A 15,288-nucleotide genomic window follows, 5' to 3' on the forward strand; every position below is an offset into this window, starting at 1 on the left:
ATTATCGGTACTCGTGTATATATTTTGCTGACAATTCTAATGCGGTTGGCTTTTAATAGTGTAACGTTCTAACGTTCTTGTAATGTTCTTTATTTTGTAACACAATAATTAAATTTTGCTTGCTTGCTTTGTTTATTTTGTTGCCCTTTAACATGTGCAACGGCCACAAATCATAACTTTCCAATCGAAAAACACCAGTACTGTCAACTTAATTAGTGTTGAAACATATTGTGCCATGTTTTAAGATATTTTATATTCTAAGATGTTGGTGAGACTGAACGAATGAGATTTTTAATTTTTCTGCAGTATAAACTTTACATTAATATAAAAGCTCGTAAAGCAAGATAAACATACCGAAGTAACCAAAACGGATGATTTCAAATGTTGGTTCTGGAAAAACGTAAATAAAGGAACTAAAAAATCGCAGACCGCATAGGCCTACTAATTACAGTTTGAGGCTGACACAAATTTACCAAAGAACATTTGATTTTTCGAACTAATTAACATGACACTTTGAACCAAACGGAACTCACTTGTACGGTTCAGTTTGGAAATTTCGAACTTCACCCAGCACTAGCAAATAATCCCTAAATAAGTGATGATCACAAGAATAGGTATGGTCATCAAAATTTATATCATATCTTTTAAAAATTATTTACCTATTAAATAATTTCATCTCAGTATATTTGTTTTAAACAACTGTACTATTGTATTTATTCTGTATTGCAATGAAAAAGATATAAAACTCTTAAGGTTTTTTAATGAATTTAAGTGTTTTAAGTTGTGTGGAGTAGGTAAGTAATATAAGATTCACGGCGTACATTTCAGATAAAGTTCCTGCCAATGCCGGGGATGGGGGCGTTGAGCAACTCGAGGCCAGACATGGTGTACAGCATCCCGCTGCTTCTCTCCAGCAAGAGGGACGTGAACAAAGCTAACAACATAGTCGCCAGAAACAACACTTGCCATTCCGTCATGGCGATGACCACTTATCCTTTCATGTGCGAGCTCAAGTTTGACAGTCCCGTCAAGAACCTGGACGTCATGAACATATTTGCAGTCCATCAAGCTTTCGACAGTGATACAGGTATGGCTGAAATAGTAATTCTGTACAGGACAAACAAGTTGGTAGATGGATGTGTGCTATAATGATAAACCACAAAGACATTCTCACCAGCTGGTACCATTAGATAACACATGCACAAATAACAGCGTAAAGTTGCAAGGGTTTTTTACCGGTTGTGTCAGCACTCTGGGATTGTGAGAATGTTGGCACATCGCATATTACCATTGGTGACTTGTTAGTGTTACTGGTAAATGGGTGTATATTCTTCAAGAGTTGGTGCCGAACTGGAGCAGAGCTCGGCAGGCTGGCTGGCTTGGTACAGTAGCGTCTAGTGGTACTTGTACCTAGTTGCGGTCAGGTATGCAGACCACCTGGTGATGCTCTGCTCTGCTTCTCGCTAGAATACATGTCAGACATGGTGCTTGGGTCCCTCTGTTAGTAGTCGCTAATCTGTCACTCATAGTCTTGTGGCTCCATCTTCGACTTCAGTGCATGACTATGCATTGCGTAACCACTGTTGCCCTCAGAAGCATACAAAGAAAATGTTTCGTTATGAAAGTTATTTAGTTAAGTTTTAAAGTAAATCATAATGTTTATCTCTTAACATTCTCATAGTACTGTACATGTTATAAAATTAAATTACTAGGTACATTACTATTAAAAAAATTTCAAAACTATGTGTACAAGTTTATTTACAGTGATTAATATTATATTTGATTAAGTTCTTACTTATTTCACACCATTCTTATGTAAAAAAGTTCTACAGCATATGAAGCAGGAATGTTAATGCTTGGTAATACATCTGTATCAATTGTAGTTTTCTTGCTGCTAGATTTAAATTGTAAACAAATTCAAACATAACAACCTAGACCATTTACAGAAATAAAGTACCGTGTTTTATCGCATAATCGTCGCACATTTTATCCTAAAATCAAGTTTGAAAAGTAGGAGTTCGACATTTATGCTAGGAAAAAAAAATTTTGTTGTGTAAAGTTATACTGTATTTGCTCTCGTAAAGGCCCCTCCCTCCTTGTTTTGTAAACATTTTTGAGAAAAAATTTAAAAACGTGATTTTCTGGGTTTATCTAAGGGCAGGGCAGCTTGGCATGCATCAAAAAGCAAGCCATGTATTGTGAGCGGCAGTGATACAGAGACTGGTATTATAGTTTGTCCGCTCTCCGTAGGACTTTCGTGAGGCGTGACAGACGTACGCAGTTAGTCGTATCTCAAACGACATAAAGATAAAGAAAGCTGGACTCGCGCACTTGTGTTGATGTGCAGTGTTGTCGGACAAGAAGAGGGGAAGTGAAGGAGGAAGGAAAGTGGGTGGAGCAGGTACCTATGTAGTCAGCAAGCGCTGCTGGTATTTCTAACACTCCTTTGTCTGGTTGGCTGGCTAGCTGGCAGGAGGGAAGTTAACGGGCCTCCCTAGTAAAAATATTTAGCGCGTTGGGCCACTGGCCACGTGCTACGGCCAGTGGTTGGGCGGGGCGATATACCTGAGCTTGTCGCCTGCGCCGTGGTGGAGGGGGGAGAGGGCGTTTCAGCGAGGGGGGCGGAATAATGGGAGGGTTGTCATTGTGTGGAGTCCATTTACTACTTATACCTGCGTTATCTGCGAACAAGATTGTGGCAAGAAAGGTGACTGTTTTTCCCTTTCGCTACATTCAACCAAAACGAAAATGTTCTCGCATTGCCTTGCTTGCTTCCTGACAGTGTTTATTAACTTTAAACATCAAATTAGTGTTACGATCCAGTCAATATCCATGAAATGCAAACAATCGTCAATTCTAATTAAAACATTTATTTTTATTTTTTAATGAACGTTCTACATAATTAAGAGATTTACATACATTACAAAAAATGCTGTCACCAAAAATCGATGCGTTAGCGTTTGCTTTCAGAAAAAAATTTGTAAAAATTATATAATCAAAAAAATTTCCAACATTATACTTTCGAACTGACATTTGTGTGATGAATGGTTTTGCACAAACAGTTACGCTTTCATTTATAAAAGTCTTTCGCACCGCGACGAGAAATCACGTCCTACTAATAGATTGAGTAATAAAACTGGGAATAAAATGATGAAAATAATATTAAATATTTTACTCTTAGACACAAATCAACTTTTGAAATCGCAATAAAGACAAACAAATTTATAACTTACTTCTTGAAGAAAAAGTGCATGTCAAACTCACTTTAAAATTGTGTAGAGAAAAAAATGTCAGGAACAAACAAGTGTTCCAACCAACGACACATCGTCAACTTTGTATTTTAGGGTTCACGTATTTAGTTACACTAAATATTACTAATATTATTATTTTCTGGCACTTATTACATGTTTAGCATATTATTTTTTTGCATATTTTTTTTAATGAATTTAAAGTTGCACAATATGATGAATAAATATACACGAATGAACTGGAATCCCGTTCCGAGTTACATACAGACTGTTTACGAGCAGTGTAAATTTCTTAGCTGTTGCAACAGCGGCCTACAGGTGGATTCAGACTGCAGGCTTAGTCAGTCACGCTGAATCCACCTGAGTTCAGATTTTATCGAAGACAAGCGCGGGTGGTATGGAAGAACTAAGTGTGCACTGACTGTTGTGCTCAAGGTGTCAGTGAAGTGTATAGCTGGAATCACGGGCGAAAATCTGTAGAATAAATCGAAAAGTGCTATACCGAAAGTATAAAGTAGGAGTTCAATATTGCTTGTCAAGTAAGTTCAAGAACAAAATAAAAAAGAAGAAAATTTGTTTTCTTGAATCTACTTTTTTCAGAAAAGTATACATAAATACAATATTATTTAAAATAAAAATAAAAATTTTTAGTCCTTGAGTATAAATTTACTTAAATATTTTTTTAGTTAATTATTTTTTTCATGCAAAGAAATATTTAATTGTTAAAATCACGAGAACATAATTTATTACATTTATGTATTCCAAAGCTTATGTTAAAGATTGACTAAGTATATGATATTCAATTTGCCCAAGAATTTTACTGCAATAGGAGATCATTACAAAAACACAATTTAACTAATGTAGGTATTATCACAATAAGTTATGTTCATAAACTATATTAATGGGAAACAAATATTTATAATTTAATGATATGCAACTTTTTCTTTTGAGGTAAAAATTGAGGTATATTTAATGTAATAAGTAAATCCTCTCATAAAATTTACTGCAACTAATATTCTTCATTGTCCGTCATATTATGATTACAAACAGTTTAAATCAACTGAAACATGAAATAAAATAGTAAGGTTAACTTAACCATGAGGTGTGGAAGAAATTAGAGATTGCTTTGTAAAATGTGTTAAAAATTTCTCATGAAATATTGTGATTATTATGTTCGTACATAATGTAAAAAAAATTCAATACTTACATGAAATTCAACACACTTTGTATTGCAAATTATTAAACATATATTTTAAAAACACATGTGCGTATGTAAGTCAAATTGTTATGTAATACATGATGAACAATAACATTACCGATACAAATTCCCTTCCAAATAACTTTCACCCAAAGATAAGGCCGCGGACAAATTATACACACTGGTCGCACGAGGAGCTGAAATAAGTCTTATAAGAAAGCCGGCCGGAGTAATTCTTTTCAAGCCAAAGCTAAAAGTAATGGATGTTGTTTGTCTAAAGCAGGCAGTGAAATGACATACAAGTTTACAGAATAGCCATATAAGATCTTTGACGCTTCTTATCCCGTCAGCGGACTGTACGCGAAGAACCAACTGCATCATGGCCCGCCGCCAGTTTTATACTTACGTATGAATACACTTGTAAACGATGGTTTGTATACTTATGTATGTTGCCGACATCGATTGGTATTCTTTGGCAGCTCGATGTGGATTCATTCGAACACGTTTGCGCTAAACACAACATATTTTTACATAAGAGTGACATCGCGCACTGAAAAAGGTTGCAGGTCTGTAACGCAACAGTGATACAAATATTACATATTTCAAACATTTTCTGGAGCACGACATTCACTTTGGGTAATGCTAAGCTACTTGATAGGTACACTTTACCCGCTTTAAAAGTGATAACTTAAAAAAAGTGTACATGGAAGCACACTCAGCCATATGTTTATTGCTGTTGTATTTGTCATAAACCTACTATGTTCAATACGGCCTGTAAGTAGAACCCATGTTTTTTTACGACTTGTGTACAAGCTGTGGTTGTAAAGCGAATTTATATTCTTAGTTAACTAACGTCTATTATAATATATTTGGAATAAGGCTACCTTAATTTTTTTTCTAGATTGCTATATTGTTATATATATAAGAATTACTACAACGGAAATATCTGGAAATAAAAATCAAGGAAAAAAGCATGAAAGATTAAGGATTTTTTTTTCAACAACAAATAATTTGTGGTTTAACTGCTTTGTGTACTATATAAAAACAACAAGCTTTCAAAATTTTACAATTTTTTTGATTATCCTTTATAGTTATGTTTTGTTTTAACTCATAAATATTTAAGTTGATTGCCAACGTCACGAGTGTACGATAATTTATTTTACACCACTCCGGGTTGCAGATAAAGTAACAGGCGTGAAATTTGATCAGGAACGCGTTCTAATTATTCAGGCCCTTTAATTGGGCGTGACGGACCATGTGCCAAATATGTAATAATTATAAGTAGGTGAAGTATTAAAAAATAAAGAACCTGAAAGCAAAATAATGCATCTAACAAAAATAATTTGCGAGGTTCCTTCGTGGATTTTGTAATGTATGGGCAATATTTACTTAATTTTGGTTTTTGGATAAATTAATTGTGGTTAGTACAATTTTAATAATTTTGTATAATTGCTGTAAAAAATTATTTCCTGCCCTTATTAATTAATCGATTTGTAGAAATAAGTTTATCTGAAAATTTACGTTATCTTTATTAAACATTGCCACTATTTATACTTCTTAACTTCAAAATGTTTTTTTTTAATTTTGTAATTAATAACGTACCATCCATAACTACATATGTGAGCGATCGGTCACTGACCCCATCTTCAATCCTCCTCGTGACTCCTGCGCCAGGAGGAACATTTATATACTTCTGACTAGCTTATTTAATATATAACTTTCCTATATATTTTTTATTTATCATTCCATGAACATTTTTAAAACAGTGCAGACCATCAGACATCTATCTAACCAAAAAGCATAGCAAAATGACATTTAGTTTTAAAATGCGATTTTTCTTTTAATTTAACATACATTTTATATAAACCTACATTTTTAAGTATTAAAACTTTTGTAAATAGTTAACCATTTGGTTAATACCAGTATAAAATTTTTCCCCGGCGTTGTAAGATGTGTAAAATAATTTTGGAAAACTTAAATAATTTAAAAAATATTGGGTGGTATAATAATTGCTTTTTGTATTTTTATTAAAAATAGAAGGAAAAACAATGAAGTGTATTTTAATGTTAAAAGTTAAATATAAATTTTGTCGAATTAGCTAGCGAGACTGTAAAGCCACCAATAAATAGTTTGTACGACAACTTTCAATGTTTTGTTTGATCAGTTACAATACTTTATTTCATAATACATGATATAGTATTGTAAGCTTTGTTTTAGAGATACACGAATATAGTCACAGAGTAAGTCGAGCACATAGTACTGTGGCGAGGCACACTAAAAGCAATTCTGAGAATTTCTTTCGGTCACGGGATTATCTTTTGTTGCCGGTTGTGGGTTGTCTCCCTCTCACGCACGCACGCACGCACGCACGCACGCACACACAGGTAGCCTGCCTCCCCTCCGGGCGCGGGTTCCCCCACCACACTACCTGACCTGTGGGCTGCGAGCTGGCTTCGCCGAGCGGCAGCACGAGACGGTGGAAAACGTTCAGGATTTGCAGAAATTGCGGAAAAGAAATCTCGGAATTTAAAGCGATGACTATATGTTTTAAATACATGAATTTCTTCAGAAAAAAATTATCTTTTTTTCTAGACTTGTACTTTTTTTCTGTCATTCTCCTAAGCAGTATAAAATGGCCCCAAAGTTGGACAAGTTGGTGATTTTTTATTTCATATTTTGATAGAAAAAAACAAAAATGTAAACGTATATGCACAATTCGTGTAGTATCTTCTCGTGGGTGAAAAATTTTCAGATTCGTAGTGTCGATTAATAAAGTCCTATCATTATTTAAAAATATAGTGTTCCGCTAACTTCTGATGCTACTGGGGAGGCCCCTTAAGCCATGCCTCTGCCACTCTCCCCCCCTGCCGCAGCGCTGCCTCTCCCCCCTGCAGACTCGCTACCTCTCTCTCCCTCCTGCTACGTCACTGCCTCCCCCATCCTCCCTCATTAGAACAAAGACGCACGACTTGCCAGTCGTTCCGCCAGCTGTATCATTTAATCAAAATTTAATAGGCGTTTAAAAAGGTTGTTGCGGTATTTCATTTCGCTTTTATTAAATGTTAGTTTTTCATGCATAAAAAAATCTATTTTTTCCTCTAATTCGCGTATTGGCCCCCTCCCCTTTATTGGAGTCGAAAATTTTGAAAAAAAAAAAAGGGGGGGGGGGGGGGCTTTTACGCAAGTAAATAGGGTACATAAAAATTAAACCCACTCATGGAAAATACGTTTATTTAAAAAGCCAAGCATAAAAGAGCACGCCAAACAATTTAAATTAATAACCTTTCTTCAAATTTAAATAGAAAAACTAAATCTGTGGCCGAAATGCGAGCCTGAATGAACGCATAACTATCATCATAGTATGTACACACCACGAAAGAGTGCGGGCCATCAAATGTAGTTGACTCGGCACTCGACAGATAGCGCGCGTTGCATGCAATCAGCGAGATATCGATATTCGACTATGTGTGCACGCTGTATACGGGAAGCAACATAACCAAACATGAATGATGCCATCTAGCGCTGGCTACATTTTTATAATCTGTACACCGCAGCAACACAAATGATCAGATAAAGGTTATAACTTTTAAAAAGTCTTTAAAAGAAAATTTACACATCAGACAACTTCGTATTTCTGTTAATTAAATAAGTAAGTGGTATTGTCCGAATAAATATTAGATATCTACTTTAAATACGTCATTTTATACGGAAAAAATTCATACACAAAGAGCTCGGGACCATAAACATCATGCAACGATTATGCTGGAGATTTTTTTATCCAAATTTTGACGCCCTAAAATACGGGTGTGACGATTATGCGCGTGTGATGTTTGTGTAATAAAAGATGGTATGTGTTATTAAAATTTTGTTACTGATCAATGATCATGTAGAATGGATTTCAGTTAGGAATTAATATAAAAATAACTATGTACATGAGTTTAGTTAAAAACTGAACTGCATTTATAGTTACGGTACTTCAAATTCAACTATTTATTATCTTGTCATTTGTGAATTAAAAAATTATGGATGAACTGTAGCTTTTTTAAAGTTAATACCGTAGAACTTTGTAACACAGCGTTTAAGGCTAAGATCGCGTCCTCAACAGAGCGCACTAGCAGTACGGTTGAACGATGTAGCGACGCGCAGAAAAAGGAGGGGGGTGGGCAAGAGGACGCTGTTCTCAGAATTCTTATTGCCCAGCGGGGAGTCATGTTTACGACCGGTCTGGGAGAGGGGGTGGGGGAAGGGTGTACTCTTCCTCGGCGAGCATTTAGATTTCCAATCCCTTTGCCTCTCTGTCCCTTTCCCATACACCCACCAAAGACTACTCGATCCTCAACAAAGCGCAAGAGAATAAATATTACTATTTTTGGTACATTTCAGTTAGAAACCCGTACGTAACCGAGTGCAACCCAAGGTAATTATAATAAATATTAATTTAGTGCACTACACATATACGATATACAAATTGTATGTTTTACTGCAGTGATTATATGGCCAAAACTATCAGATTTGGTCTGTTTTGCAAGAACGCTCGTTCACAGCTAACCACTACATTCAAATAAGTTGGCCAGTAATGTAGTTTTCCTGCCCCCGTAAAAAAAATAATAATAATTTTTAACTGTGTACTACAAAGGTTTTGCGCTCCTACAAATTTTATTTCTTTACACATTTTGTCACAGGTGTGTGCGTATGTGTATTACACAAACAGTTGAACGTTGACCATCTAATAGCATGACGTTATGTTCCAAAGCGGTATTATTTGCTATCTTTGATATCTCATTGGGACTGTATTTTTCTTTGCAACTATATATACAAGTGAACTTTTTATACTATCGGAGAATTTTTTGTAGCTGAATATCTGTCTTCAAAATATTGCAGGTTATTGCATTAATTTTAGTGTTTTAAATGTATTGTGTTTTTATGTATGAATACATGAGGCTAGAGCTAGAAAAATGTTTGGTTTCCGTTTTTAGCTGACCTGCAGCTTATGGCTTTTGATTACACTTCCTTTTTTTATATGTGATGTTTAAAAACGATGTTATTTGTAAATGTCCTGGCATTCGTACTTCTTGTAAAAAAAAAACATAATCATATTTTCGAAAAATAAGCTATCATTTAGTAATTTATTATTGCAATATAAATACGTGTGTGCCAGTCGCGTCTGGCGAAATGAGGAGCTCCTTCATGCTATCCCTACTGGTGACGTCAAGCATCACTGGTAGTTCGTCTTTTATGTATGAACTGGAAGTCAAATAGGCGCGAAATAAACATCCGTTCTAACTAATAATAATAATTTAATTCTGAAAGGGCCACATACTCGAAGAATCGCCTTCTCTACGCAATCAAACGTGTTGGAAGTAAAATATCTAAGGAGTAGGCTACACGTCATAGGTTGTATAAGAATATTTCGGAGGGAGCTAACCAAAGGATATTTTATCAAGCATACAGATAAAGTGATATTTTAAGAGAAGTAATTCCCCCCCCCCCCCCCAACACCACCCACAAACTGATGGATTTATTGACACATCCGTACATAAAAAAACACTGCTCCAGAATCTGCACCTGAATCGTCTTAGTGGGGAAAAGGTGTACATAAATTACGATCACTGACTGATGTTATACAGAAGGTAATCAACCAGAGTAAGTGATTAGGAGCAAGGAATACTAATCCAATAAATATGCCATTGATATAATTTAATGATAATTTTTACTCACGTTTTAGAAGTTGATATTGCTGAATAGCAAATTTACATTTTAAAATATTGTAACAATGAAAAATTGTGAACCAATAAATATTTTTTGCTGAGCATAATTTGATTATGTCTTAAGACAAATGGAAACTAGATATTATGAGTACAAAATATTTGTAAGTAATAAAAATTTACATAATAAAATACTTACATTCATACAAAATACAAATATTTTTCTTAGATATACAAGTATAACTTCAATTCATTTTCGGCCAACGAACATAAAGTTATGCTTTGGGCCCTGATAATAAATAATACCTACATAATAAGGTACAAAAGTCAACAAACCTTAAAACACAATAAAAATATACCCGGTATACATTATATTTTAATACAAATACCAATACAATACTAATTTTAACTGAACATTTTTTGGAGGTATGCATAATTTTATTAAAATTAATCAGAAAGTAATGCAGTTACATGTTTACAACCTTACGTACTTCACTTGCCTTTGACGAATCCGGATATGTTCAATGTTTAGCCAGCCGAAAAGGATGTTTAGATTTTATTTTTAAACGCATGTGAAATTAGTCCTTTCTTTTAACACTTCATCGCTGTCACGTGAATTTAAGGCATCTTACATTATTATTGTACTTTTGTTTTGTAGTAACGATCGGTAGGCTATATACATGTGTTTGTTGAAACTTCGTTTTTAACATCCATGAATTAATTTTGTCAATTTATTTATTGATACCAGTAAAATACAAAATAAATTATATTAAATTATTTAAATGATATATAAAATATGACCAAAAAAATTTCAAATGAAGACGTATTTTCAACTGGAAGTACGCGAGAATTGCACAGATTCATTTACTTGCGTATTGCATAGCATACTTCACGTCCATTTATGACAACCTTGCGAAGTCACTTCCAAAGAATCTACAAGTATATTCTTCAGGCGAATTCGGACACGGCATTATAATCTTCCATTATATCTAGAAGACGTGTTCTTACATTTGCTTGGAGTTTTAAATTATTTTTTTGAAATAATAAAGGCAATTTTAAAGTTTAACTCCATTTCAGAAACACTTACGCAATATATTTGGTGGTTCTCTGCAAGTGTATTTTGTGTTTTATTCTATTTCGATAATGAAGTCAATCTGAATTTATTGCCTTTTTTTTCAGATTTGTTTATACATTAGATGTATATAAATATAAAAATTTATGTAACGGGATTAATCTTATATGGTTTGAACAGTTATCTATAATGACTTAGTTGGTTTGTTCATTAAAAGCCTTTCTTTTTTACTGTTCAAGTTGGATTCCTTTATAACTCAAAAAAAAATTATCACATAACTAAAAAAATGAATAAAAGAGCAAACTTCTGTTCGTATAAAGGTGTTAATTTTATGAAAATAATGTAATACAATTTGTTCTCTAGATAAGTAGATTTAGAAGTAAGACTTCATATTTCAGTCGTTACCGTGGTACGACTTCCGGAAAAGTTTTACATATATATATATTTTTTTACAGAAGGTACCGGAGCTTGCAGGTTGCGCAGAAAGGAATTGTATTGTTTGTGAGAGTTCTCTGTTGGCAGTAACACCTATGATATATGTTTGATGTTCTGTTTCCAACTCATCGTTAAAACTAAATTTTACAGACTGATTATTATCCTTTGATTTAAAATCTAAGTTATTTACAGTGTTTAAAATATGCTTTCTTGCGTTTAAGAATATTTTGTATTGTTTGTATGATGTTTGAGTTACCCGCAAAGATAATGAGATAGTTATTTTATACTGCTTCTTTCGCGGTTTTTTTTTTATTTTAGTCTTGACAATAGGGAATGAATTATTCAGGCTGTGCTAAATAGATAGCTTATGCTTTGTCATTAAGATCAAACTCTTCTATTTTTGTGCATTTTATAGTATTCCTAGTTTAGTTAATTTATCCAACAATATATTTATAAGGGCTTAGATGCTTTATAAAAAAAACTCAAGTGATTCATAATCAGTTGCCGTGTATAGATATATTTTGTAGAAAATAAGCAGTATATGTTTTACTGCTTAGAGTTGATATAAAACCATGTATAAAATTTGAAAGTATTTTGTACTTTTCATACTTAAAATTATCATACAATGTTCAAATATTTTTCGATATAAGTAAGGACACGTGTATTTAGCGAATACATGTCGTGTCAGGCTATTTCACACATAACTGTAGCTTTTTTCTTAGAGGTTTGGCGAATTGCGGGCGTGCAGCAGTACGGTAACAGGATGTCCACATTCTGGAAAATCAGGCAAAGTCAGGGAAGTTGAAGTTGGTCAGGGAAAGTCAGGGAATTCACTTTAGATCATGGAAAAGTCATGGAGATTCCCCAATGATAGCAATTTGAGGGGGAAATGTCATGCTCCAGTCTGCCATCACATGTGAAAGCATTTTTTTTTCAGGTCATGGTTTGAGACACAGTCGCACACAATGTAATGGTGTATGCAAGGTTTTGTTTGAATTTGCATTTTTCGTAATGCAGTTGAGTATGATTATTGTAATTTTATGAAAGTCTGCCCATGCAGTGGTAGGAACTTTACTGTGGTAACCTGTATATGCATGTATTTGTATCCTTGTCTTTCCCAGAAACTGTTCAATAATACAATGCAGACCTCTGCATGATAAAATTTTCATATTTATTTTGAATTGAAGATTATAAGAACTGAAATGCAAACAGACAACAAATGTATTCTTTGTATATGATTGTGTACATATGTTTAATGTCAATGATTTGTTTTGGTGACGTGTTTCAGGTTTTGAAAAAGTGTGATCTACTAGTGAAAATAAAAACTGAACTGCTCCATCAGGTGGTGTAAACCTGGTTCTGTCAATTTTTGTGTCATTGCAACATTTTTCTATAGTTGAAGGAACCATGGCTAAGCAGTGTACATTTAATAAACCATGGTTATATTACAAACTGAATCCAGAATTTGCCAGTTGGTTAGACTTAGTGCCTGGAGATTCTTCATTAGCTTATTGTAAAGTGTGCATGAAATCTTTCAAGCTTAGTAATATGTGGAGACAGTCTGTTCTTTCTCATGCTAAGGGACCAAAGCATGTGAAAAATGCTCAAAGTACATGTTTGCAACCCAAAATTTCGTTTTTCACCAAATCCGCTAGAACTGAGCAGTGTGAAGTGCCTTCATTTCCATCATGTAGCTCACATGCATCAAATCCATCTTCAACGTCAGACTCATCCTGTAGTAGTTCTTTAACTCCAGTCTTGCAGCAAACTAATGTGAAGACTTTCACAGTGAATGATGATGATGTTACATCAGAAGAAATAATGTGGGCACTGGAAGTAGTTTCAGGGAAGATGTCTTTGAACGCTTGTGACAGAAGTGCATCTGTTTTCCGAAGAATGTTTCACGATAGCAAAATAGCTCAGAATTTCTCAATGAAGAAAACTAAAGCCTCATATGTAATTAATCATGGATTAGCCCCTTATTTAAAAGATTGTTTGAAGTCTGACTTGAACAACTGCAGTGATTATGTAGTGTGTTTTGATGAATCACTTAATAAGGTGGTGCAGAGGGGTCAAATGGACATGTTTGTACGTTTTTGGGATGTCAACCAACAAAGAGTTTGCACACGTTATTGGAACAGTGTTTTCTTAGGACGTGCAACTGCTGTACATTTGTTGGCAGGATTCTCTGAAGGCCTTATGCTCCCTTTAGAAAACTTGTTGCAAGTTTCGATGGATGGGCCAAACGTAAATCATAGTTTTTATAAGAAACTTGAAAGTAAACTGAAAGATGACAATCCAGATGGAAAATCTCTCCTTGATATTGGCACCTGTGGCTTACATACAGTTAATGGAGCTGTGAAGACTGGTCATCAAACAGCTGGTTGGAATGTTAATTCCGTTCTGAGAGCCATGTATGGTCTTTTCAAAGACAGTCCAGCACGGCGAGCAAAGTACATAGACATTACACAGAATAAAGACTTTCCCTTTAAGTTTACTTCTGTGAGGTGGCTAGAAAATGGAGCTTGTGTTGAACGAGCACTGAAAATATATGACAATGTTCAGAAATTTCTTGAAGAAGAATCACTTCCAGGAAATGATAATTACAAATGTCTCAAAGAAGCTATGGCTGACCTCTTCTGAAAGTCAGGATGACAGCTTTCAAAAGTCTAATATCAAAGTGTGAACCTTTCTTGGTTCGGTTTCAGTCAGAAACCTTTGGTGCCTTTCCTGTACACAGCACTTCAAGAACTTGTTAGGAATCTCCTAATGAGATTTGTCAAGCAAGAAGTAATTGCCGAAGCCAGTACAGCATACAAACTGATGACTTTAGATTTGTCCGACAATGAAAATCTAATACCTATAGAGAATGTTGATGTTGGATATGCTGCCTAAAAGATGCTTAAAGAAGTAAAGTGTTCTGACAAGATGAAACTTACGTTTAAAAATGAGTTTCATAAATTTCTTGTCAGCATAGTAGAAAAGCTAAAATTGAAAAGCCCTCTGAAATCACATCTTGTACGAGGATTAACTTGCTTCGATCCAAGGGTTATTTTTTTTATTTTCTTCCAGTCAGGTTTGGGTTTGAAGAGAGTCGACACTGTTCTTGAAGAGTTACATGGTGCCAAAAGGATCTCGGAAAAGCTGGCTGATAGAGCCAAAAAGCAGTATGTTACTCTGACTGCAGAAGAAGACTGCTCAATCGGAGACATGGAAAAGGAGTTTCACAGATTTTGCCACTCACAACAATGATACTCTTGGACTAGATGAATTTTTTCATTCACTTATTGACAATGACAAGAGGTTTGAGGATTTGTGGCAAGTCATGAAACTCTGTTTCATCTTGTCACATGGGAATGCTTCCGTGGAAAGTGGCTTCTCGATAAACAAGTCTCTCCTTGTTGAAAATTTATTGGAAGAATCTCTAGTGGCTCAACGTATTATTTGTGATGCTGTGAAGAATATGGGTGGAACACAAGAGGTGACCATTACAAGAAGCATGCTTGTTTCTGTGCGAGCTTCAAGGCGAAGATACCAAGCATATTTGGAAAATAAAAATGAGTTGAATGCAGAAGAAGAGAAACAACGGCAAGGAAAAAGGAATATTGAGCAACAGCTTAGGGAGCTAGA

The 15,288-nt window shown here is 34.7% G+C and overlaps 1 protein-coding gene across 1 annotated transcript in view; it reads left to right on the top strand.

Annotated features, from left to right (window-relative positions):
- The window catches only part of LOC134541492 (nuclear pore membrane glycoprotein 210-like), an 88,418-nt gene that overhangs the window by 48,418 nt on the left and 24,712 nt on the right, over nt 1-15,288 (top strand). The window contains exon 10 of the mRNA XM_063384982.1: nt 829-1,087. Within this exon, the coding sequence (XP_063241052.1) occupies nt 829-1,087 (259 nt within the window). The remainder of the gene's footprint in view (nt 1-828; nt 1,088-15,288) is intronic.

Source organism: Bacillus rossius (genome assembly GCF_032445375.1).
Source record: "Bacillus rossius redtenbacheri isolate Brsri chromosome 4 unlocalized genomic scaffold, Brsri_v3 Brsri_v3_scf4_1, whole genome shotgun sequence".
NCBI lineage: Eukaryota > Metazoa > Arthropoda > Insecta > Phasmatodea > Bacillidae > Bacillus > Bacillus rossius.